This window comes from Polyodon spathula, chromosome 15 (genome assembly GCF_017654505.1).
Source record: "Polyodon spathula isolate WHYD16114869_AA chromosome 15, ASM1765450v1, whole genome shotgun sequence".
Classification (NCBI taxonomy): Eukaryota; Metazoa; Chordata; class Actinopteri; order Acipenseriformes; family Polyodontidae; genus Polyodon; species Polyodon spathula.
In genome coordinates, this window is record NC_054548.1 from 16219686 (window position 1) to 16243975 (window position 24290).

Sequence of the window (24290 nt, forward strand, 5' to 3'; positions counted from 1 at the left end):
GATGCATTTTTTAGATTGTAGTATATATTGCAATTTATAATAATAATAATAATAATAATAATAATAATAATAATAATAATAATAATAATAATAATAATAATACATTTTTAGTGTCAACTTAACTAGCTGCCTCCAGTTCGTACCCAGCCTCAGCCCTGTTACATTGTAAAAGCTCTTTTGTATGGTGGTAAAGAAGCTTGCGTGTGGTGTGCTCGATCACCAGGTCCTGAAAGCGTAACTTCCAGAATGTCAAAAAAAACCTGTCCTTGGCATAGTAAATAAACATATCCCATAAAAAAGTCAGAACACACAGTGACATTCAAGCTTTGTGAGTTGGACCCATAATTGCGATAACACTAACTTGAATGATCGCTTTATGTCACTGAACCTTATGCAATTTACACTGCAATGTGTGAAAATAGAACAGGATAAGAGATCCTTTTAAAATGGTAAAAACTTTCCTTTTCAATCACAGTTCAAAACCTGTTTTTAAAATACTTGCTCACAGTACATGCAGTATATTTCCTACAAATCAAAGTATTTATCCTACAAATGTGTGCAGTATTTTATATTTTTAAATGTGGAAATGTTTCCAGCTTGTCAATCCTACAATCTACCCACTTAGGTATTTTAAAAGTGCTCACACCCCAGCTTTTGTAGAATTACTGTATCTGAGATATACAAATATGGAGTTTATGATGCATTTTGCCATACCTGAATGTTCAGTGTATTTATTTGATCAATGCTGTATTTATCACATTGTTGAAGACCAGTGTTGTAGGGTCATTTCACAGGATAATTTGTTTAGGGGGAAACCCTGAGGGGTGGGTGGGGGTTGTTGCCCTTGTTGATCTACTGTAAAGATAAGCTTAAAATACCTACTCACATTAGTCCTGCTTCATGTGTTAGTCCATACTGGGAAGGGGTGCTGACAAATATGCACACAGATTCACATACAGATTTAAAGTGGGAGATGATTGTTTGATTTGGGGGATTCTTGAGATGTGTTGGGGGTGGGGGTGGGACACGACTTGGCAACAGGAAGAGAACCAAATCCTTGGGGGAAGTATGGAATATCTCTACAGTACTGTGCAGTCAATCACAGGGCAGCTATCCACAATTGTATGACAAAGAAGTTCATATAGGACACTGACAAGAAGAATCACACACTGGAAAGTGTTCACAGGACCTAGAACTGGCCTTCCGAGTGACTCAGACTTTACTGCTGAGTATCTCTCAATAGTAGGCCCTGCTACTACTCACCTCAAAATGATTGATGCATATTTAAAAGTCAGAATCATTGTTTTGCCCATCATCACTGAAACTGACTTGCAGCAAAATGAATTGGATCTGTTTCATATTATAGAATACATGTCAGGGCTGCCATGTGCATCTGCAGTGAAAGAGTTCACAGGATTTAAATGTTACATTGAAGATTCCATTGTGAAATGGAAAATTAGCTGGAACTAATTCAGCATGTGTATTGCATAACAAAACTGTTTTGTTCTGGAAAAAAATAATGATAAAACAGTGAGTAAAATTAAAACATAAAGCATAACAAGGTTTAACCAAAAAACAGTAATTCGCTAATGAGCATAAAAAGGGGGGATTTAAAATCCCATGCCATATTTGAGATTCCTTTGTTTAAGGGGGTTCCCTTAGGCCAGTTTAACTGCGGCTGGAGGGATTAAAGAGAAGCACATGATGTCCTGTCCCGTGATTAGACTGAGGAGAGGAGAGAGGAAATGAATGAGTTTGCTTTCTTTTACTCTGATGCTGTGATCAGATCCAGTTCTCCATGGCATCCCCAAGGCTTGAGACTTTCTGCTGTCCCAACAGAGACGAGTCAACCCGATTTGTTTTAAACTTTCAGTCACGCTTCTTCAGTGCAATCTGCATTGGCAGCGCTAGTTTGAGCCTCATATTTGCTATCCTCCAGATTTTGCCCAAAAGAAGAGGGTATAGGCGACTGGGGCAGTATCCTATGCCGAAGCCAGCATCCTCATCTAGGATTCGTCTCATCATCAGTCTCTGTGATATCCTGGGATGTGCAGGTGAAGTACAATGTTATTGTAAGGCAATGCAGACAGGAGAATGCATTGTGTTTAAGCTACAGTTAATCATTAGGAAAAGCTTTTTTCAAAGCTGTATTCATGCAAAATGAAATTTAAAGAAAGATTACACATACATTTATGTCTTGCAAAGGAACAAACACGTCTTGTTATTATTTATTTTTTGGTGGGGGCTGTGATGAAGTTGTGATGAAGCTGATGAATGCACTAATAGTTACTATCCAGCCTTAATTGTATACTAAAATTTCTCGGCCAAACTAAAGTTATAGGGTTATATAATGTTAAATTAATTATTTTTTGTATTTATTATACCATAACAATGAGGCTTTAATCCTTATAGTAAGTTTAAAATAGTTTTAAAATAGACCTTAAATGAATGTTGCTCTGTTTATTTATAGTCAACGGCTAATTTTGTTGAGAATAGGGGGGTACGTAGGGGGGTTGCTTATCCCAACACCTATGTCTTTAAAACCTGTCCTTTTATACCTGCCTAGCTTGTTAAATTACAAACATGTGCATTTGTTTAACTGATTGCCAGTCAATCATTGTTCTTGGATAGCTATGGCTGTCTGGGAGATGTAGTTTTTCATTCCCTGTTTAAACAACATTAAAAAAAAAAAAAACAGGAAAAAAAGCAACCCTACATCAATTACGTGGACTTTAGATGTAAATTTAGCTTTTGCATTTATTTCCTGGCTTTAACTACTGTTCAAACAAGCTATGTAATTTTAACTGATGAGCAACAAATTGGGTTATCTAAAATTGTAAACACATACAATTTTGTGGGTGAACTGCAGTTTGTCTGGTATGCTGTCACTCCATTGACAGTGTACTATTTTCTGACGTTACACGTGTCAAGTTTTGGTACACGTACCACATTCAGACAATGTACCATTTTCTGGTCCTGCACCAGTTTACATTTTTATTTTTCTAATGACACTTTCATGTTCTACATCTGAAACAGCCTCTCTAAGTACTATCTTCACTTACAACAGACGCGTTTGTCTGTGTACGTGGGATTTCAAACTCAAACTCCAAGGAACTCATAACAACAATCCCGCGATGTGAAAGACAAACATTTTAACTGTTTTAACTAAGCTTAACAAAGGAGTGAAAACCAAATTAGCAAATAAGCAATCAGTTCAATCTTATAATAGAACAAGCATAACTTAGGAAGAAATGTTTCAAGTGGGTTAAACAACTCAACGTATTGAATCAGTAAGAAAATGATCAAGTTTTTACCAATTCAACACTTAGTGTGTTCTATGGATAAGTTAGCTGTTTGTTTTTTTTGTCACCTGTTGTAACAGACATTTATTTATTTATTTCGTTTTACCAAATGATTGGTTGCATTCCCATAGCCCCAGCCTCACTCTGAGACTAACTTTCAGCACAAGAAGAAATAAGATAGTAGAAAGGAGATGGCTACCTTTCTGAATGTTTCTGAATACATGTGGAATATTTTGTTTATCAAAAAAAATGGAGTATTCCTAATGATGTTTATCTGAACTGGATTTCTGCAATCTGTTGTGTCCATCTTAAAGCTGATATCATTTAACTGTTTGTAAAATAAAAAGGCCTTTCCATCCTAGCAAATTCACAATTTAAATTCACATCAGATTTGCAAATGAGACAAGTAACCTCATTATGATACATACTGCATACAAGTTGTGATAAGAAGGTCTTTAGCAGGTTTCATGACAAACTAGATGTAGAACTCTGCCAATGTAACATACTCAGGTACACCCACTGCCAACATATTCCTCAGAGGGGCTATGCTGATAACTGACTGGCTCACCTCATGTTAGTCCAGTCATTCATTTCTCCATCTGACATTGCACTGAGATATTACTCTTAGTTTTTTCCCCTTATCATCTTATCTTGTGTATTTTGAGAGTTGTGTTATCTTGGGCCACTTCACGCACTGCTGCTTTAATTGAATTGATAGTAAAGCATGATAAGAACCCACTTGATGGTCTGAACTTTTTTGCATTCAAGAAATATGCATCTGGCAAAGTTTTAAATATTACAATTGGTCAATTATGTCTTATTGGACTGACTCTTTTTTTTGCTTGTCTACTATAATTCACTATTCCATTGACTGAAGATAATGAAAATACTGTGTACTTTTTTTATTCAAATTATTGTACTACAAATGTTTCTACTTGATAAACTAAAACCCACAAGGTGTCAAAGCAGGATATAGATTGCAAACTTGTAGATACAGTGTATTGAATATTCAGGAAATTATGATATTTGGTTGTTGGTTATTTGTGGAATTTTTTGAAAAAAGTTGAATGATCAAATATCACACAATACCATCAGCAAAAAAAAAAAAAAAAAACCAAAAAACAATAACACATTATACGGGCCTGCAAGCAAGATGGTACCTATTATTATCAATAGGGAAAATGAGTAAAAAAATAAATAAAAAAATCTCAACAGAACTTGGAACCAATGCAAATAAGAACTAATTAGATAATGATACATGATCTATTTTAACATGGACAACTAATGCAAGATGTTTCATAACCAAGCACATTATTTTAAAATATTTTATCTGGTGTCTACCCACTCATCACTTCGGTATCATGTCCATGGTATTTGATATTAAGTCAAATATTTGCAACACTGGCATATCTCACAAATGCTGCAGTTTCTGCGATGACTGATTTCAAGCAAAACTCATGATGCACATACACTACTATAAAAAATTGAAATCATGCATATTCCATTAGCAGTGTTGTATCAGAATTGGTTAATAAGAAAATAATACATTAATTTACAGCACCCTGGTAAATAATGGGTCACAAACGATATTGCATGTTTCAGAAGTAGAAATTAATCTTATGTAGTACTTCCATAAACCTATTTCTGTCAATCCACTATTGCTACTAAGAATGACTGTTGTTTTTTTTCAGGGATACTTCTCAGATCTTCTGTATGGCTTGGCTCCCCAAACTTCATTGCAAAAATGTCAGTAGTCAATACCACTGAAGTATGGCCAGCAGCTTTCTGTGTGGGCAGCGTGGTATGTATGGCACATTTGTTTTTTTGCCTGTAGAATCATTTGTAATCCTCAGTCCACATTTCATTTTTCACTTCTGTTGTCCTTGGGACACGCCACATTCTGCATTCTAGTTGTAACATTAAATGATTGTGGGGTTAACTAATGCCATATATTTACTGTTTCACAAAAAATAAAAAAACATGAGAAAATGCCCAGAGAAGTATGCTTTAGTTTCTTTGTTACACAAATAACACATAAGATAAAACTGATTGAAAGTGCCATTGTAGCTTTTTTAGGTACAGTAATTTTTTATTTTATATTTTTGTAATTCTTTTATTTATTTATCTTTATTGATAACAGCTTTAGTAGCATTTATGAAATTAGCTCTAATTCATTAGATAAAAAACAATACATTATTTAGCTCACACCAGCAAATTCTGCCTAATGTTTCCTTTTAAAATGTAATTAAGTTAAACGTATATATTTAAAAAAAAAAAAAAAAAAAAAAAACTGGAAGCTATATTGCTAAAAGTCTAGAGAGGATATGCTAAGAATATACAATGTCCTAGTTAGACCCCACTTAGAATACTGTGTGCAGTTTTGGTCGCCTCAGTACAAAAAAAGACATAATTGCACTCGAGATGGTACAGAGATGAACAACTAGGTTGATCCCAGGACTTAGCTATGAGGACATACTAAAATAATTAAATCGCTTCAGCCTAGAAAAAAGAATGGAAAAAAGGGACTTGACTGAAGTCTTTAAAATTATAAATGGTACAGATAAAGCTAACCCAAGAAGGACTTGAAATTTAGCACAGAGAAGAACAAGAGGGCATACATGGAAACTGAGTGAAGGTAGGAAGCAGTTTTTACACAGTTATAAATGCATGGAATTGCCTGCCAGGTAACGTAATGGGATCGAAAACACTGGGAACATTTTAAAAAAGACTTTTAAATGAGTTCCCCCCAGTAGGGGAGAATGGTGTGCTAACATGGGACACATCTTGATTGGCCAAATGGCCTTTTCTCATGTACTTATTCTTATTAATGAACTCTCTTCACAGATGTGGATCCAGTTATTTTACAGTGCCTCCTTCTGGTGGACGTTCTGCTATGCAGTGGACGTATACCTAGTTGTCAAAAGATTAGCTGGACAAAGGTACTAAAAGCTCTGAAAGAATGCCTACTTTGTATGCAAAATTGATGGCAATCATTTTGCTTTGATACTGTTATCTTGGGATCCTGTGTAAAATGTAAAAGATATTTATTAATTGCAGCATGCAGTAATCATAAGCATAAGGTTGCAATTAGTACAATTAATACTTTTTACAGTTTGGTATTGTCAATTTAATATGTAAAAATCTCTCTCTCTCTCTCTCTCTCTCTCTCTCTCTCTCTCTCTCTCTCTATATATATATATATAAATATATATATATAGTTTCTAAGTCTCAGGATCAGTGGGTAGTTCTACGGTTAGAGGGTCTACTGTTTAAATGAACATAGTGTGCTGTATTTCATTCATCATACAGTGTACTTTAATGTAGCCACTATTTTCATATATACTGTATTGGATGTCATAATGTCATGCTAACTTGTGTTTCAGCACTATTGTATTGTACCACATGATAACCTGGGGTCTGGCTGTTCTACTCTGTGTGGAAGGAGTGACTATGCTCTACTACCCTTCAATTTCAAGGTATGTTTAAACCAATGAAAAGGTAAAGAGCATTAAATAGGCAAGTGTCTTAAAAAAAAAAAAAAATAATAATAATTATGAAGTTGCTTTTCCTTTTGTCATGAAATGCTTTAACCTAATAAAACATGTTTAAAATAGTTGTAGATGCTGTGACCTTGATATATCGATGAATGTGTGATTTAGTAATATGTGCTTTTAATATGTGCTTAGTGAAATGCAATTCACAGGTTTTCTGTACAAAGGTATCAAAAAGTGCAATCTTGACGCTTGATGCACAATGGCTCCCTCTGGTGAGCTTGCTAGGGAGTGCAGTTGTTGCCATGATGAGCTGTGAAATAGACTTTACAACAATCTGTATTCAAACGTGTTACATATTTCTAATCTCTTAATTGAGGAAAAAAATAAAAACATAAAGCAATCAGAATGAGTCAATTTAAAAAAAGTAATCACAATCTCAGAAAAGGTTCCACATTTCCCTTGTCTTTTTATTATGTTTCCAATCACTGACAGCGATTCTATGACAAACTAAATGATCATTTACAGATATCTCTGATTGAATATGAGATATCTCAAATTGACTTCCTGTGAAAATGCTCTATGTTTTGAATGGACTTCCTGCCCATTTTAAGATATCTCAAAATAGACTGAAAGTCAATTCGAGATATCACAAATTCAATTTGAGATATTTTGAAATGCATTTGAGATATCTAATTTAAAGCTCCAATTACAGGCATCTCAAAATGGAGCTATAAATGAGATATCTCAGATTGAATTTGAGATATCTTGAATCGAGTTCCTGTCTAGCTTGAGATATCCTGAAATAGAGCATTCTCACAGGAAGTCAATTTGAGATATCTGCAGTTCAATTTAAGATCTCTTGAAATGCATTCCGAGAGATCTCTAAATGATAATTTGGCTTGCCATAGTGGCTCTGGGTCCTGACAGTGGTTTTGGGTTATTTTTCTAGATCTGTCTTTACCTAGCTTTGAACTTGCTTTGATCATGTCTGGGGAATTCTAACTGCCAGTCACTGAACAGACTTTCTCCTTCCATTTAAACCATACGCCAATGTTGCCTTTCAATGGTTGGCCAATATGACTCTATTTAGAGAGGGTAAATAGGAGGGACAAACCTAGCTGAAAGGCCATTTTGACACATGATTTGAATAGAATAAGGAAGTCTGGTCAATCTTACACAGTTAGAATTCTCCAGACAAGCTCAGTGAGAATATAATCAAAATATCTATATAGTGATCAAAGCCTATTTCTAGGCAGCTATATTTATCAATGTGCTCAAAATCTGATTAGGTGCTATTGTCTTGAAAAAGAAATCATACTCTAACCTTGAAATCAATATCATGAAAATAATTTCATTCACACGCTTAAAACTAATTCCATGTCTGCAGCAGAGTTTACAATACAACCATTTCAGCCAACTGAATTAATACTTCTATACCAACACAAGATTTTTCCTGATACGTAAGTTGACTATAACAATACTGACACCCTGACACCTTTGAGTAGAATGTATGTGTCATGGGATTGTTACAATACCCTGAAAATAGAAATCATGTTACATATATACAGCCATTATCTATGTTGCAGCACAGTAATCTGCAAATACTCTAGACTAGCCCAGGGTTGTTGTTCAGTCATGTGACTCACTTAGCTCCCCAATATGACTCTGGGTTTAGAAGCAGTGTATCCTTTGCAATGGGTTTGAAAAGACATCATTAGTTTTTAGTAGAAGCAAGCAGAGTTAAAATTCAATTTTATGACACATGTTCAATGAGTGCAAACGTTATTGAAGCTGTGTCTTTGTGCAGTCTGGTTAAACACGATCAATTTTTTTGGCTTTGCTGCTATTCAGTCCGAGATTTTTATTTATTTTTTTAATAAACTTATTTTATGTTAGAGTCTGTTAGTTAAACTAAGACTTAACATCACATTTAATGATACTTCAATTAGTAATTTAGGAACTCATTACTAACATGTATTTGTATTTAATGTTATTCCTTTTATTTTCAAGCTGTGAAAATGGACTGGAACACGCAGTGCTTCATTACATCACCACCTATGCACCTATTCTTCTAGTTCTGATTGTTAATCCGATCCTGTTCGGCAGAACTGGAACAGCCAGTAAGCACAACTCAAGTGGATTTATCATAACTTCTAAGAAACTGCTGTTTTTCTAAGTTACCTTTCCCAGTCCATACTAAGTGTAGATGTTCATTAATACATTGTAATTAGAGGAGTGTGTCTAAAATAGATAATTTAATAGACTATGCTGATTTCATTTGAGCTAAAATGCAATTTTATTCATTTTCACATACCCAGTTTGTGTTCATTCTGAGACTGCCATGCATAAAAAACAAATCTGAAGTTGGTAATCCATACACTTTAACTTTGTGATTACAGTTACTTCACTACTGAAGGGAAGACAAGGAATTTACACAGAAAATGAAAGACGACTGGGAACAGAGATTAAAATCCGATTTTTCAAGATTATGATTGTTTTTCTTATTTGGTGAGTTATACAATGTATCTATTTTCTGTTCAAAAGGTAAAACATTAGCTTTCATATGAATGTCAATTTCAGAGCCAACTCCATGCTAATGAACATTTTGTAAACGTGAATGCTCTTTAAAACTAGTTAAAATAGACATTTGGTAACACTCACTTGTAATACAAGTCTGTCAAGAAACATACAAAAAATTACTACAATAATCTGTAGCTGATTGTACATGTTAAATGCTGTACACTTTTCAGATTATTGATATTTTAAAGATTGACAATAATACAGTCAGAAATCACATTTATAATGCGTAATGAACAGTGCTGTCATTGATTCTAAAACGATTATAAACTAGCTTGTAAATTTCCTGAATCCTGATTGGCTGTTAATATTCTAATCCCATACAGTTAAGAGAGTCCAATCAGTGGTTTAAATCTCATTTAATTCTAGACAGGAAATTCACACTTCAGTATTCATACACCAGCCATTTCCTAAGCGCAATAAGACTTGAAGGCGAATCAGTACAACCCATGTCTTTTTGCCCTTTACTTCGCCCTTAATTATTGGATTAAATTGATCACGATTGTAGATTTTTTGAATGTACTGAATAATTTACTTGGTATGTACGTGGATCTTTAATAAGTTACCTTTTTTATGGGTCTTCGTTAACAAATACATTTAATTTTCATTCTTTTGACAGTTGGCTTCCAAATATTATCAACGAGAGCCTTTTGTTCTATCTGCAAATGCAGGAAGATATCAAAGGGAGCCCCTTGAAAAATGTCAGGAATGCAATCTTGATTACATGGTTTATTATGGTAGGTGACACCAAGAGCTGATTCTAATAGCTTTGTCTCTTGATTAAGTTAGCCTTCCGAAACATTTTAAACATTGTCTGAAGGGCATCCTCAATCCAATGCAGGGATTTCTCAACACACTTGCTTTTCATGGCTGGACTGGATGGGATATTGACCTCAACATTCAGAGCCGAAGGGAAATACCCTGGGATTCAGGATCCTCGTCAGCTGCTGCTACGCATGTCTACAACCCCACTGTCGGCTCTTCACTCAACTACCAGGGTTTCGTCCAAGATGCTAAGAAGAGCATGAACGGGAACGGCCAGCAGCACTCTGATGCCATAAGCGTCCTCTCTGAAGGTAACAGAATCAGTAACGAACATCCCAAAAGCAGCTCACCAATATATCATGGGTGGTAACTCACATTTATTAAATGCCATAAAGTTATAATGCATAAGCACAGATACAAGGTAATTGTGTCTTTTCTATTATTATATCTTAAAAGCTCCCCCACCCCCAAATAAAATGTTATTTTTTTGAGGAGATGGGCAATGATATTTATATTGAAAATGAGAAAATGTTACAAAATGCAATTTTATAGCCAAAGGAGTTGTCTTTATGCACTTTAAAGATGTGTTTGGTATAATTTATTGAATACGGTTCAAAATATAGGAGCATTAAATAGACATGCTGTAGCTACCATTAATATTTACTACATGCATGTACACAATGTTTTCATTGGGAGGATGGACCTCTATATATTTAACCATCATCATTTCTCATCATTTTTCCTGATCATATCATTTTGCTGTATAACAGTGTAAGCAGAGTGCAGATATTGAAAATGTATTTTGAAGTGTATCCATTTACATTCATGCTCATCAAATAGAGTGTTCTACACATACTAGATAAAATACAAGTAATTTCATAGTTTTGACATTGGTCTCATATTGGCATTATGCAGCATGCACTGTTGCACTGGCTATATTTGTTTCTAGCGTCCCCATCTTATTTCTAGTAAACTAAAAAACAAAACAATAAATAAAATCCCATGGGGTTTATAATGTTTTTTCCAGTGAAAACAGGTGGGGAAAAGACTTCAGTAACTTGCTATATGTTTTCTAAATTCCTTAATAAGCTGTTAAAGTGAGCTATGCATGTCCCTTCTCATGGTTATGCACCCACGTGGTCTGTAATGTCACCAGTTTTGTGTTGCAATACATTAATATAAAGATAGTGTACTGTTGCTTATTAACGTTATGCAACAACTCAGGAAAACTATTGTATTAAAAGATGTGCTATTCATAATATCAGCTTTAAAAAAGCAATGTGTACAAAATTTTATTTCAGATTTTTTGAAAAGCTGTAAAATGATGCAATTTAAATAAAACAAGTCCATAAAACTTACATTGTGTACATTTCTGTGCAAACATTAACTCCTTTATGTCTGTCATTCAGACGAGTTCTTCCCCTTGTAATTAAAGTTATAAGAAGTCCACCCATCAGTGTTATGAAAATCTTGTGTTAATAGCTTATTGCATACATCAAACGAAATAACGCAAGGGTCAAGGAAACTCGATGTAAAAAAATATATATATATATTTTTTTTAATAGAAAAACTACAGTACTTCTATTATAATAATTATAGCCTTTGACATTTGAATTGCTTTGGAAATTAGAACTATATCTTTTTTTCCAGGCATATTTTGTTTTACTTACCATACAACAAAATGAATAGTAATAAACAATATTAGTAGTAGCTATGAAAACTCAACAACTTACAATAATGATAAACAGACTGTGATCCAAGGTCTCTTCCCCGCAGTACAGAACACTTACTGTAACAAAACAAGTCATGTATTTTAGTGATTATACAATCGCGAAATTCAAAACATTAAAAACATAGAACAGTATAGCTAATTAATGACTGTGCTGATTCAAAAGGGGTCTGCTCTTTTATACAGCTGTATCGGCGCTATGCTTTAGTGCGAAAGGTCCCGGGTTCACGCCCGCCCTCCGCCTGTGCGTGGATTGCTTCGCTCTGTGTGATGCGTCTGCCTGCGGGAACCAGGAACGCTACAGTATGTATATGAAACATTTCACTACAATTAAAAATTATTAAATTATTACATTATTATTAAACGCTGCGCTTAGTAAATTGTCATTATGCAGTGCCTTAGGATTCTATTCACAATGAAGGATTTTTTTTAAAGAACGAGAATCACCAATCCGCTTAAGTGTAATCACGTTTAAGTGTATATTTTTATGGAAAACAAAACAAAACAAAAAAAAAAACGCCTATACATTAAGCATGTTAAACTTAATAATAATCGTAATAAATAAAGGAATAATCCGCCACTGACATACATTGATATGAAACGCTTTTTGACCACCAATATGGCAGTGGGAGAAAATGTGACATCACATGAAAACCCTCATGGAAGACATAGCTCTTCATAGCATGAACGTTATTTCTTTGTTTCTTAAAAAAATAGAAATATAAATCCAGATATAAAACTACCTTGATTTCGGCATCTGATCATATCGCTCAACAATCCACCATTTTACAACAGGACTCGGAAATTGTATATGGTACGGATGTTTTGAAAGTCGTTCTCAACTTCTTCAGGCGTCTGTTCTGACTAGTGCGTTTGTAATGTCCAAGCACCAAACATATCAAAAATCATTTTGGAATATTGGATTATACACAAAAAAGGTAGTTTGTTATACAGCGTCCACACGTCTGACAAACCACACTAACTAATGCGATCTAATTTAGTACCGGACTCAGGGCTACCCTCCGAGTCCGGGTCTCGATAGTATTAAACACTGCCGAGTGAAGACGCTAACCATACTTGGAACCTTTAAGCCAGTTTAATGCATCATCATCAAGTGCAAATATTGCTTCTAGGAGTTCCAAATAACAATAATCAAGCATTATACAAAAAGTGTTGGAAACATGAATATACATATTTAATATAGTCCTTTCCCTTGTTGTTTTATCTTGTTAGGTTCAGAGTCTAGTACAATTGAAAAACACATTTCAAGTGAGCTCCATGACTTAGAAGGTTTAGATGCTGATGGTGAATCTGTGGAAAACTGAGGAACATAAACTGGTGAGATGAACCACCCAACCCGTTACAGAATCTCTGGATTCACTGGATCGAATTGAACTTGCTTATTCATGTGTGTCTTCAATTCCATTATAAAAGCCTCATTCCACCCCTCTTGCCAAGCTGACATTAACTCAAACATCTTTGTATAAAGAATGCATATTATGTTCAAACCAGTGTACTATATGCAGTGACATCAAAAGACAGCTCTATTGTGAAAGAACAAAGTATGTGTTCAATCCAATAAAACTATTAAAAATAATGTTTTTGTTTCCCTAATTCTGTCAGCCTGACTGACCTTGAACAAAGCCCTGCATTGGATAAATCCCTGGTAATTGGAGACATATATGTTGTGCAACTGTATATGCTATTCAACTGAATTCAGTTTTTTGTTGTTTAAACATTTAAATTGCAGACCCATTGAGGTCTACAATTGAAATATTATTATCTATCAGAAGTAGCAAGGCACATACGCGTGGGTTCCTGAACCTGGAGGCTGGTTTGATCCAGTGTCATCATGTTTTCATTTGATTCTATCTGACAATTTCGTTTTTTATTTCTTTTTTTAACGTGACATGCTGTAATGTTTGTGACATTTTTTTTCTTATAAGCGGCCCGGTACTTAATGGAAAAAAAAAAAATATATATATATATATATATATATATATATATATATATATATATATAGAGATATATATAATATATATAACAATCACAGATGTCTTCATGTCAAGGTATAAAATATGGGTTTAAAAACAGAATTACATTTTTGCTTAATCCAAGTAGCTTTCCAGAACAGCTCATCTTAAAATATGTGTTGTTTTTAATAACGTTAGGCAATAGAAAATTCAGCAGCATTGCCATCGTTCTTGTGCTAATACTAATTTGTTGGATAAAGTTAATATTACAAATCTAGTTGCGATATTCTATTATCTTGGCAGTCCACTATTCCTAGTTTTACTCGTTCTCATGGTTTGCATTACTTTGTTTAATCTTGTAGTGCCCAAGAAATTCCTGAAAAAATGGTGAAACTGTTTTGCCATGCAGTGCTGATTTCTGTGCTGAATCATGTGATTACAAAGTATGTTGCCATCAGTTTTTCTCCCAAAATGCAGGAATAAAAAAAAATGCTACAACAATTTACCAGTAGATGCAGTGTGTTTAGAATCACTTTCTACCACACAATTTAAAATGGTGTGAATTTATGAAACAGGTGCAACGTGACACACAAATAAACCTACTTCGTTAATTTTGAATTTCATTAGTCAAGAAATAACGCTTGCTTGGGTTTGAAAACTTATGCCTGCTCTAGACAGTGGGTTAGACATGAGACCTGAAAAGCCCAGAATTAAAATAAATACAAAGAAATATTTAGCCGAAAGCAATTTTACAAACAATAAGAAACACAGACACAAGTGTTTTCTGATATGAAAATAGAGCAATTTATTTTAGACACTGAATATGACTTCATTTCTTGAAACAAATGAGCTACTCTACACAAGGTGAAGTAGAGAAATGGTCAAAGGATCTGTTCTAAACTGGATCTGGCTGTCAGTCTGACACAGACAATAACAAAACAGCAGAAGCCAGAAAATGATAATTTCATTGAGTGAATAAATGCATGAAAGAGTGAACGAATGATTGAATGTTTAAGTAATGTTTATATATATACACACACACACACACACACACACACACACACAGACACACACACAAAGACGAAACACAGCAGATCCTAACATCTGACAAAGTGCACTTCACGTGGATCTAAAATTAGCTTAATGCAAACAATGCAGAGATTGGACAAGTGTTTAAAGATGCAGTATCCCTTTATTAAACAGAACATTGAAAGAAAAAAGAAAATTACCCCCCATCCCTTTAGAGAGGAGGAAAAAAGTAAGGTACACCACCTAGAAAAAAAAAAAAAAATCATTTCTAACAACCACATAAAGGGAGTATTTTGTTCTGGTCTGTTTTGGCTTATCCAGATGTAAATATTTTTCACCACAAAAATAAAAAAAAAAAAAAAAAAAGAACACAAATGTATCTTTCTCCATTGGTCAGCTGTGTCCGATCCTGAACAGATGTTTAATAATGTGAACCAAAGTATGTAGGATATAACTGTCAGTTTTCAAAATCTGTATATTTTATTATTTTACTATACCTCGCTTTTGAATCGACTCAATGTTTATTGCAGCTACTAACATGACTGGCTTTGAAAGCTGACGTAAAAAATATGCAGAGTGATTTCAATTTTTTTTTGTTTTTATTATTATTTTACAAACTTTACATTCAAGAAATTTACATCCAGATAGGGAATTGGATTATTGTTTTTTTTTGTTTGTTTTTTTTTAATAATCTATTATCCCAATAAATGTAATCTAAACTTTGATATATTTTAATTTTGTAAGCTTGCATGCTCAAGTGGCCACTGGTTTGCAATGTTTGTAATAAAGCAGGTCTCTACCAAAATATATTTGTGTTTGCTAAAATGTACAATAAAATGTCATCTTTGAATATGTTTTGGACATAAACATTTAATAAACAGCACTGGCAGGTTTTCTTTGTTTAAGTGTATTAGTCATATGTTACTTTGAATTAACATTACATTCATTAAAAGTTTATACAGTATCCTCCCATACATTACCTTATGTGAAATTCACATATTAAGGTGTAAACTAACCAAACCCAAAAATTCATCTGTGCACCTTTTAAAATAACTTCATGAAGTCCAATGAAAAACAGTAAGGCCTGCATGTATTAGAGTTACAACTGCATGTCTGTAGAAAACAGGAATTACACTGAAACCTGTGATAGATCCATTTAAGGATACTGCAGCTTTAAAAAGATGGGCCACTCAAAAAGAGTTGCACCTGCAACGCACTGAAGGACAGCAATCTGTTCCTGCTTAGCCCATATAGGCCCCAAAATTCAAGTTCAATACATAAAAAAGTTATAACTCCCCCTCATAAAATACAGTGGGTTATTTTCTGTATTAATATTCCTGTACGCTGGGGGATCTTGTGCGTCAAGCACTTCAAAGACAGTTCACTTAAGTGCTCTAGAGATATCAAGACTTAAAAGAAAAGAAAGCAGAGGCAATCTATCAAAAGTTTTACATCTTTTCAAACCCCCCCTCTTGAAAACAAAACAAAAAAATCTTTAAAAATATGATATCCATTCAAATCCCATGAGTGAGAAGTGTCTCATCAGGATTCTACATATTACCCCAGCTTCCATAAAAAAAAAAAAAAAAAAAAAACTGTTAAGGAAAAAATAAATAAATAAAGGAGGGTTCTGATAGCATAGATGGTCTTGTTTGATTCAATTCCTTTGGGAGATTGACTGTAGCCCAAATCCGAAAGAAAACAGATCCTTGTATAGGTGATAAACACTTGCTTTTTTTCTTTTGGTTTATCAATGGTTACTTTTTGGCACAACCTTCAGTCCACAGCACAGTCCCCAGTCCTCTCAGGTATGATCAGTATCCCCCCACATCCTTTGATTTCTACTCATCGATTTTCACGACAAGCTCAATCCAATGGCCAGGGGAGTTGCTTGGTACTTCTTAATATGAATCACAGCAATGTTTTTCCAACAGTTGTGAAGCTGTCACAATACAACAGTGTGCTTCTTTCCACACATTCACCGACGGTCCATTTTAACACACTCACTGCCAGAATACTATTTTCGAAGGTCAAGAACACATACCTAGAATTGCAGGTTAAAAAAATAAACAAAAGTTAATAATAATTTGCATCAATAAGAGGTACACATAAACTGATTTTTCAGCAAGCCTCAAGAAATGCAAGGTTTAAATCGTAACTGGTCCCAACAGATAAGTGTAAGACAACAGCATGTAGAGTGCTCTCTAGGCCATACTTTCAAAACTTTTACTCCAGTCTTTAATGTCTATTTTTTGAGGTAAAGCCTGTTAGTTACTAGAACTCAAAAGAACGAATTAATGTAATCCAAGTTCTCTTAAACAAAACAAAACAAAAAAAAAAAATAGGAGTTAAAGACTGGAGGAAATTTTGACACCTGCCACGCTAGAACTATACTAAAATGCAATTAAACAAAAACAAAACACAAAATCTCTATAAAAGGCTTGGTTTGAAAACCAGGACGCTTTCTGCTGAGACTGAGGTCTCATTTAAAAGGAGACCCTGCAATCATGATAGATTTACTAATGGGCTATACCAAGCCTCGAAGTTAACGTATATTTGGTAGCAATCTGCTACACAAAACTCTTTGCTACAATGTTTTTTTATGTAGTAGCATCTCTCTGATACCTTGTGCTGCAGTTTATATGACTGACCCAGAGTGAACACGTAATACCGGTATTATTATTTCTTTTTAAACACGTATATTATTACGTACACCTATGCCTGCAATAGTTTATAGACAGATAGCTGGGACCGACGGGTTGAGAAGTCACATTGTAACACGATAATGAATGCCATTAAATAGTCATTCAGTCCCAAAAATTAGGATGATCTATACCAGGGGTCTCCAATCCTGGTCCTGCAGGGCTGGTGTCCCTCCTAGTTTTTGTTCCAACTATTAGAAGCTTAATTGGTCCGATTAAGTAATCTAGGGTACAGTTGGAACAAAAAACAGGAGGGACACTGGCCCTTCAGGACCAGGGTTGGAGACCCCTGATCTAGACAAACTGAAAGCAAGTTCAAAGCCAGTTAAAGGCTGATTGAGAAACAAATATGAGAACTCAGTACTGGAGCAACAGAACAGCTAAGAATGACTGCAAACACAATGACCAGTAAAGGGATGTCAAACATAACTGGATATGTGAAACTACTTACTTATTGAGGACAGAGAGCCAACAGGAAAGAAACAAAGTTATGCAATGAAAGTCGTTTGTACACTGAAGGTCAAGCACACTTACTGATCCATCAGATGCACTGGCTCCAACCTTGTCACCCATGCTATTCCAGCAAACTTCAAAGATTCCACCAGTCCCTCTGTAGCTATGCACTAAAGATCCACTCTAAAAAGATTTAAACAACAATAATAATAATAATAATAATAATAATAATAATAATAATAATAATAATAATAATAATAAAGTGGAAGCTGGCAGAACTGAAATTCAGTTATATAAAATCGCTATTAACTAAGCTTTTTTTCATCGATTATTCTATTTTAAATTTCTCTTGTTTCCCTGCTGTGTTTTTTATTAGTATATCTGCATTGATGAAATCAATTCAAAATTCTTACCATGGTGTTCCATATATGAACACATTTGTCAAAGGAGCCACTGGCCAGGTACTTGCCATCAGGACTAAAGGCAACACTGTATACAGGTTCTTGGTGCTTGGTTAAAGTGTGAATACAGACTCCTCTTTCTACATCCCAGAGACGAACAGTAGAGTCAAAAGAGGCACTGGTGAGAGAAGACACAGATGCAATCAAGAGTTTACAAATCGGGCTTATTTCTAGTACACATCTACATACAGAATGGTCAAACGTTGTTTAGAGTTAAGAGTTGTGTACTGCAAACCAATTACATGTGCACAGGCCTTCTGGAATTCTGTTTGCAGCCTATAAACAGACTCTATTCAGAGCTGCTGCCACCAGTACAGTAACTAACCACTCGGAGATGAAGCCAGGACCCAAAATGTACAAGATTACTACAAACAACCAGCAGGATGTTGCTAAACTGCTGATATTTTTTCCTCTATAAAGGCACAATGGTCAACATAATACCAATGTATTATCCTCTCATAATACCAGAAGTATGGTTTTAAAAAAATGAAATTTCGGTATATATATATATATATATATATATATATATATATATATATATATATATATATATATATATATATATAATAAGGAAGCACCACCTCACTCAATATTTTAAATACTTTTCAGAACTATAAAATTAATAGCTAAACTTTTTTTTTTTTTTTTAAACACTACTAGTACAAAAAAATAATAAATGAGAAAAGAAACTACAAATAAATTAACTAAAAATAGTTTAAAAGATTGCCTCAGAAATGTACTTAGAAGTGCAAGTCATGAGATAACCCAAGGAAGACAACGCACTGGAAGCAGCATGTGAAGATAAGTTACAAAAAAAGGTGTGAATAGTCAGGGCTAAAAATGGATGTTTTTCTTCAGGAAGTGTATCTGGAGAGCAGTGAAATATTCTGACAAAGAAACACATATTTTATCATAAGATACACAATTAGCCAACACTTAGTTAAGCTAAACACCTATTGCTGTGCAACCACCCTTATCCTTATTATCTGCTTCTTGAGTCAGGTGCATGTTTTTTTTTTTTTTTTTTTTTACTGTACCTGGCCAGCATGATGTTGGAGTTGGGGTTGCTGGTGCCAGGGCCAGTTGGACTCCATTTAATTGTATAAATCTCTTTATTGTGGGCCTGGAGGTCATGTACACAATTATCTTGTTTCATGCTCCAGACCTAGAAAAAAAAAAAAAAAAAAAACAACATATTAGTATAGTTTCCAAAATTTCACAGCTCTATTAAAACAAATCAGGAAGCCAAGTCAAGGTATGTTTATGAAAGATGAACCATGAAATATGTTGTACAAATATACAGTATTTATATTTTTAAATACTTCCACATATACATTTAAATAAAATGAACCAGTGCATATTAAACATCCTGATTTTGGCTGTAAAAATCAACATTAAAAAACAACAACGTTTTAAATGTTCATATCAAAAGCTATAGTAGACATACAATACAGCTGTTAAATCTCTAGAAAGCGCTTCACCATTAGCTGCTGCTGAAGCCCATTTTTTGAACTGCAAGCTTTGTTCTCAGTTTTTCTCACAGTAAGTAAAGCATTCCTGTCAGTGAATAGTGATGTCAGTTAATAATGAATGTAGCCTCCAATTTGATATCCTCACCTTCAGTGTCATGTCATCCGAGCAGGATGCTAGCAGCATACCAGATGGATCCCATTTGATTGCATTAACTTCATTCTGAAACAAAAGATTGGCACAGTTCAGGATCGTTTAATTCAAAAGATTTTTAGCAATTCTCTCATATACTATTTATACAATCAATTATTGATCGGCATGGCCTTTATTTTGCAAGCACAAGTTCCCTATTTAGAGCTTCATCCAGAAACACAGGCTTTATTTGTGCATTGCTAGACTAAACTTCTGTTTGTGTTACTTTTGTGAAGAGAAATGGCAGAATCTAATGAAAGAAATTTGACTTCTTGCTTTCTCATTGTATGTATGATATTACTTTATAGTAATATGCACATGCTTTTCAGTCATTTTGCTTCGAATAATAAAAGTATTCAATGGCAATTATTACCAGTCCAATATTTTATAAGAAAATTAGTTTCCTGATTGCACCTCTGCTTACTTGTCCTGCTATCAATACAGTTATCAATATTACTCAATCTCTTAGCAGAACGTTATCAACCACAGAGTAAAAGGTAGCCTAAAAACAGAAGTGGTGCTCTGAATAGCATTCACCTCCATTTGGGTATGACACAGTTAATAATTTCCACAAACTGTTACACTTACTGTGTGTCCTTGAAATGTTTTGACTGGGCGGTCACAGCCAAGCCGGCACACGTGAATGCACATGTCAGTACTGCAGGAGGCAAAGGTAGTGTTATTCTGCCAGTCCACATCCAGGGCAGGAGCTGTGAAGCAGAAATGTGCGAGTTTAAAAATGGTGGAGTCAACAGAGTTGAAAGGTAAATCCTTACATACTCTTTCTCTAAATAAGAAAAACAGATAACAGCCAAACAACGAGGAATCTCACAGCCAGCTTGAAGCCATTTAGAGACATCTGGAGAGCAGAGAATTAAGTAAACTTAGCACTTGCAGTTCCAGATGCTTGCAAGTGCTTTGCCTGTGAATATCACCCAAATAGGAACAGGCATCTAACATCATGCTGTAAAACTATGAACTTATATGTATACTTATATACAACAGAAAATGAAACAGAATCCACAAACATATAACAGCATCAATACAACTACTGTATTACCAAACAGAAACAATGTGCATTTGTGACATTTAATCTTCATTGATTATGTGCTTTAAATCTTAAAGGACACATAAGGACCTTTTTCTTTTATTGTGTTACTGTGGTGTATTGTGTTTTATTGCAGCATGTGTTGCTACAACTGTTTATATGAGGTGTGTGTATTTTTTAAATTATTTGACCACTTTAAACTTTATCCTGCCTCAGGATGGCTTTCCACATACCCCGCATGGACTCAGAACTACATTTCCCATGCTGGTACATGGAAAGCCATCTTGAGGCAAAAAAGTGGTCAAAATGTAAAAAAAAAAAAAAAGAAATTAAAACAATACACACTTTACGTAAACAGCTGTAGCAACACATGGGAACATCTAACACAATAAAATAAAAAAAGTCCTTATGTGCCCCTTTATTAGGCACTGTTCAGATATCAATTCTCCCAGTTATTTTTAATTTGGAACCTGGCAACACAAGCATTCAAACTAGGCAGTATATGCTTCACGGTATTCTGATAGGGTATTCTGATAGAATCGGAGATGTTGGCGTCAGTGCCTTCAAAGGCCTAATTTATCACTGTCATAAAATGTCCCCTCCTAACAATCTGCTTTAAAATCGAAGCTTGTCAGCACACCCTTTTCAACAATCTAATCTTTTCCAACACGGACACACACCTGAGTGGAATGGAAACTGCTGCTTTGCCTCGCCTGTGTGTGCATCCCAGATGATTGTTGTCTGTAGTTTTAAAAAAAAAAAAAAAAAAAAAGATAAGATTGTCAGCAATGATGAAGCTTTTGACAAGGTTGCATATTCTCTGTAGAGTTCAGTGGAAAATATTTACTTCCAGCCATTGCAAATCTTAACAAAAATACACTGCGGAATAAACTTAAAAGCAGTGGGATTGTGTCCTAAGCTTTACATTAAACTAGAGATGCATGTTTTTTCCTTCAGACATTTTTTATGTGGTTTCCAAAACACATACCTTATCCACACCTGCGCTGAGAATGCAATTTCCCTTTTTGTTCCACTTTAAAGCAAAAATAGGACCTTTATGTTGCCCCAAGGTGCTTGCAAGATTGCCTGTTTAAAAAATAAAAAGATGTATTGCTTTGTTTGAAGTTTACATTAAGCTTTTGTGTTCCATGTACCTGCATCTATAACATTCTTACCGTCCTTAGTCCATATTCTTGCAAAGCCATCATATGACCCTGTCGCCAAAAGCGTTCCATCACTCTGTTGATTAGACAAAATACAAAGATGCAAATCTCTATCCAGAAAAAAAGGAGTGCTTGTGGAATTCTATTCTTAAAAGTGCAAATAAAAGAATTTAGCTGCTTAATCCAGTGACTTGGTAAATGGAGTGTTTATTGCAAAATTAAATACCTCAAAACATATTCAAATATTGGCACGGCCTGTATTTTTCAGAAGATTAAGGGCATAATATTTCTCGACATTTTACTAATTCCACTTATTCAAAGACAAATAAAAATGAAATTAATGTACGGATTTATCAAAGCAGAGATTGGGAGCACAAAATAGCATACATTATCACTTCTGTTCTCATTCTATTATATCATTACTGCAGGTTTCCAGATAGTGTCAGTTAGCATCGTGGGCTTTAACAAACCACAGAGTTAAACGGTCCAGATAATCCAGACCCAGATCCAGCTGTTTTGGTTTCATAGCAATGCAACATGTTGAACTGGTAATGATACACAGTATATTTGCACAATTATCTTTGCACATCTTTATATGGTAAAATAATAAATTCACACAATGACTATACTCACATTCCAGTCCAAGGAAGTGACATCTTTATTGCTGGGGACATCCTGTCCTCCTTCTCGTATACAATGCCTCAGAACTAACTGAGTGGAGCCGCTGTTTCCATTTTCATTCAGGTTCCATATCCTTGCAGTGGAGTCACCAGATCTAAACATTTAAACAGATACGAACAAGCACGGATGAGTTTCATACCTACACGTGAAGTCACATTTGAAATGCTTAGCAGTACCAACGGGAGCGGCACACACATTTTACTGCTACCATTGTCTGTTTAAGTAATGACCCTGTCAAATCATCAGACATTTTTTAATCTTTCTATTTGTCTAAATTGCTAATGTAAATGTGGACCTGAGATGGTGTTGAAAGTGCAAAAGATTTACTAACACATGTAAACACCCCTATGGGGGATGCTTGATCATGGTCAAATCTTTATTGAAAAGAAAAGTAAACCAGAGTCAAACCTAAAACCACAATGTCAGCTCTGAATCCCCACAGCCATTCCCCTGACATTAGACAACGACCCGTTAGCAAATCCACAGTGAAAGATAAAAGACTCACCCCGATGCCAAAAGATCACTGACTGGGTTCCAGGCACAGATAAACACTTCTGATTCGTGGCCTCTGAGGACCGTAGCCTTGCTTGCTGGAATGTCCACGTCCCCATCAATCTCCATGGTCTCTGAATGATTATCTGCAACAAGAAATTGAGACATGTTGGCAAGGTTACAGTAGTTCATATTTTTTATAAAGAAAGGATGTCTGTTTTCTTTCAGAAATATACTGAGCATCAAAAGAAACTTATCACTTATATTTGGATAAAATTCAGCAGATGTGATCGAAAAATGACAAACTCTGTTTTAGAGCAGGTGCAGTAGCTTTTTATTGTGCCGATTAACAATTTATATCACAAAGACGCTGCAAAATGATCTGTCGATCTTGGGCAGTTATTGTGACTCGGTCTCCCAGTTCATGGCCTGTCATTGACAGAGTGTGTCTGGTTATACCACCTCGGCAGGTTTGAAATTGCTGGCTGTGAGCACCCAAGACGGCGAGCCACAGTACGCTGCCCTAGTCCAGCCTCCAACATGCCGATTGCACGAAGGCGCTACTCTCTTCACAGACGTGGCATGTTTTTTTTCTTTTTTTTCTGCGATTTTCTTTATTGCTTTTATTTAATCTTGCAATTCAATAACTGCAATCACTCCATATCCAGTGTCCAATCAACTGTCTCAAAATTAGGTGATTAAGTGAATGTGGTTCAGTCATAGTTACTCAAAAATGTCATGGTCAAGGACGAACGATTG

At 34.9% G+C, this 24290-nt stretch overlaps 2 protein-coding genes across 4 annotated transcripts in view; one reads left to right on the forward strand and one right to left on the reverse strand.

The window, feature by feature from the left end:
* Positions 1 to 1733: 1733 nt before the first annotated feature.
* Positions 1734 to 13814, forward strand: LOC121327743 (G-protein coupled receptor 143-like). Of its 2 annotated transcripts, XM_041271926.1 has the most exons (10): positions 1734 to 2054; positions 4994 to 5103; positions 6147 to 6241; positions 6686 to 6778; positions 8807 to 8916; positions 9196 to 9304; positions 9993 to 10110; positions 10215 to 10449; positions 12054 to 12170; positions 13101 to 13814. In XM_041271926.1, exons 1-10 carry the CDS (start codon positions 1799 to 1801, stop codon positions 13190 to 13192), a joined length of 1335 nt encoding a protein of 444 aa, XP_041127860.1. In that variant the 5' UTR covers positions 1734 to 1798; the 3' UTR covers positions 13193 to 13814. The 2 variants fall into 2 exon arrangements, with proteins under 2 accessions (XP_041127860.1, XP_041127861.1); XM_041271927.1 differs by lacking the exon at positions 12054 to 12170.
* A 325-nt stretch (positions 13815 to 14139) lies between these two features.
* LOC121327809 (F-box-like/WD repeat-containing protein TBL1X) overlaps positions 14140 to 24290 on the reverse strand; it is a 59352-nt gene continuing 49201 nt past the window's right edge. The window contains exons 5-15 of one of the 2 annotated variants that reach the window (XM_041272018.1): positions 23545 to 23677; positions 22992 to 23133; positions 22371 to 22434; positions 22184 to 22281; positions 21876 to 21936; positions 20736 to 20857; positions 20103 to 20177; positions 19523 to 19650; positions 18438 to 18603; positions 18106 to 18207; positions 14140 to 16913 (exon numbers count right to left, since the gene is read on the reverse strand). In XM_041272018.1, the coding sequence (XP_041127952.1) occupies positions 16887 to 16913; positions 18106 to 18207; positions 18438 to 18603; positions 19523 to 19650; positions 20103 to 20177; positions 20736 to 20857; positions 21876 to 21936; positions 22184 to 22281; positions 22371 to 22434; positions 22992 to 23133; positions 23545 to 23677 (1118 nt within the window). In that variant the 3' untranslated portion in view covers positions 14140 to 16886. The remainder of the gene's footprint in view (positions 16914 to 18105; positions 18208 to 18437; positions 18604 to 19522; positions 19651 to 20102; positions 20178 to 20735; positions 20858 to 21875; positions 21937 to 22183; positions 22282 to 22370; positions 22435 to 22991; positions 23134 to 23544; positions 23678 to 24290) is intronic. The other variant, XM_041272017.1, reaches the window with a different exon arrangement.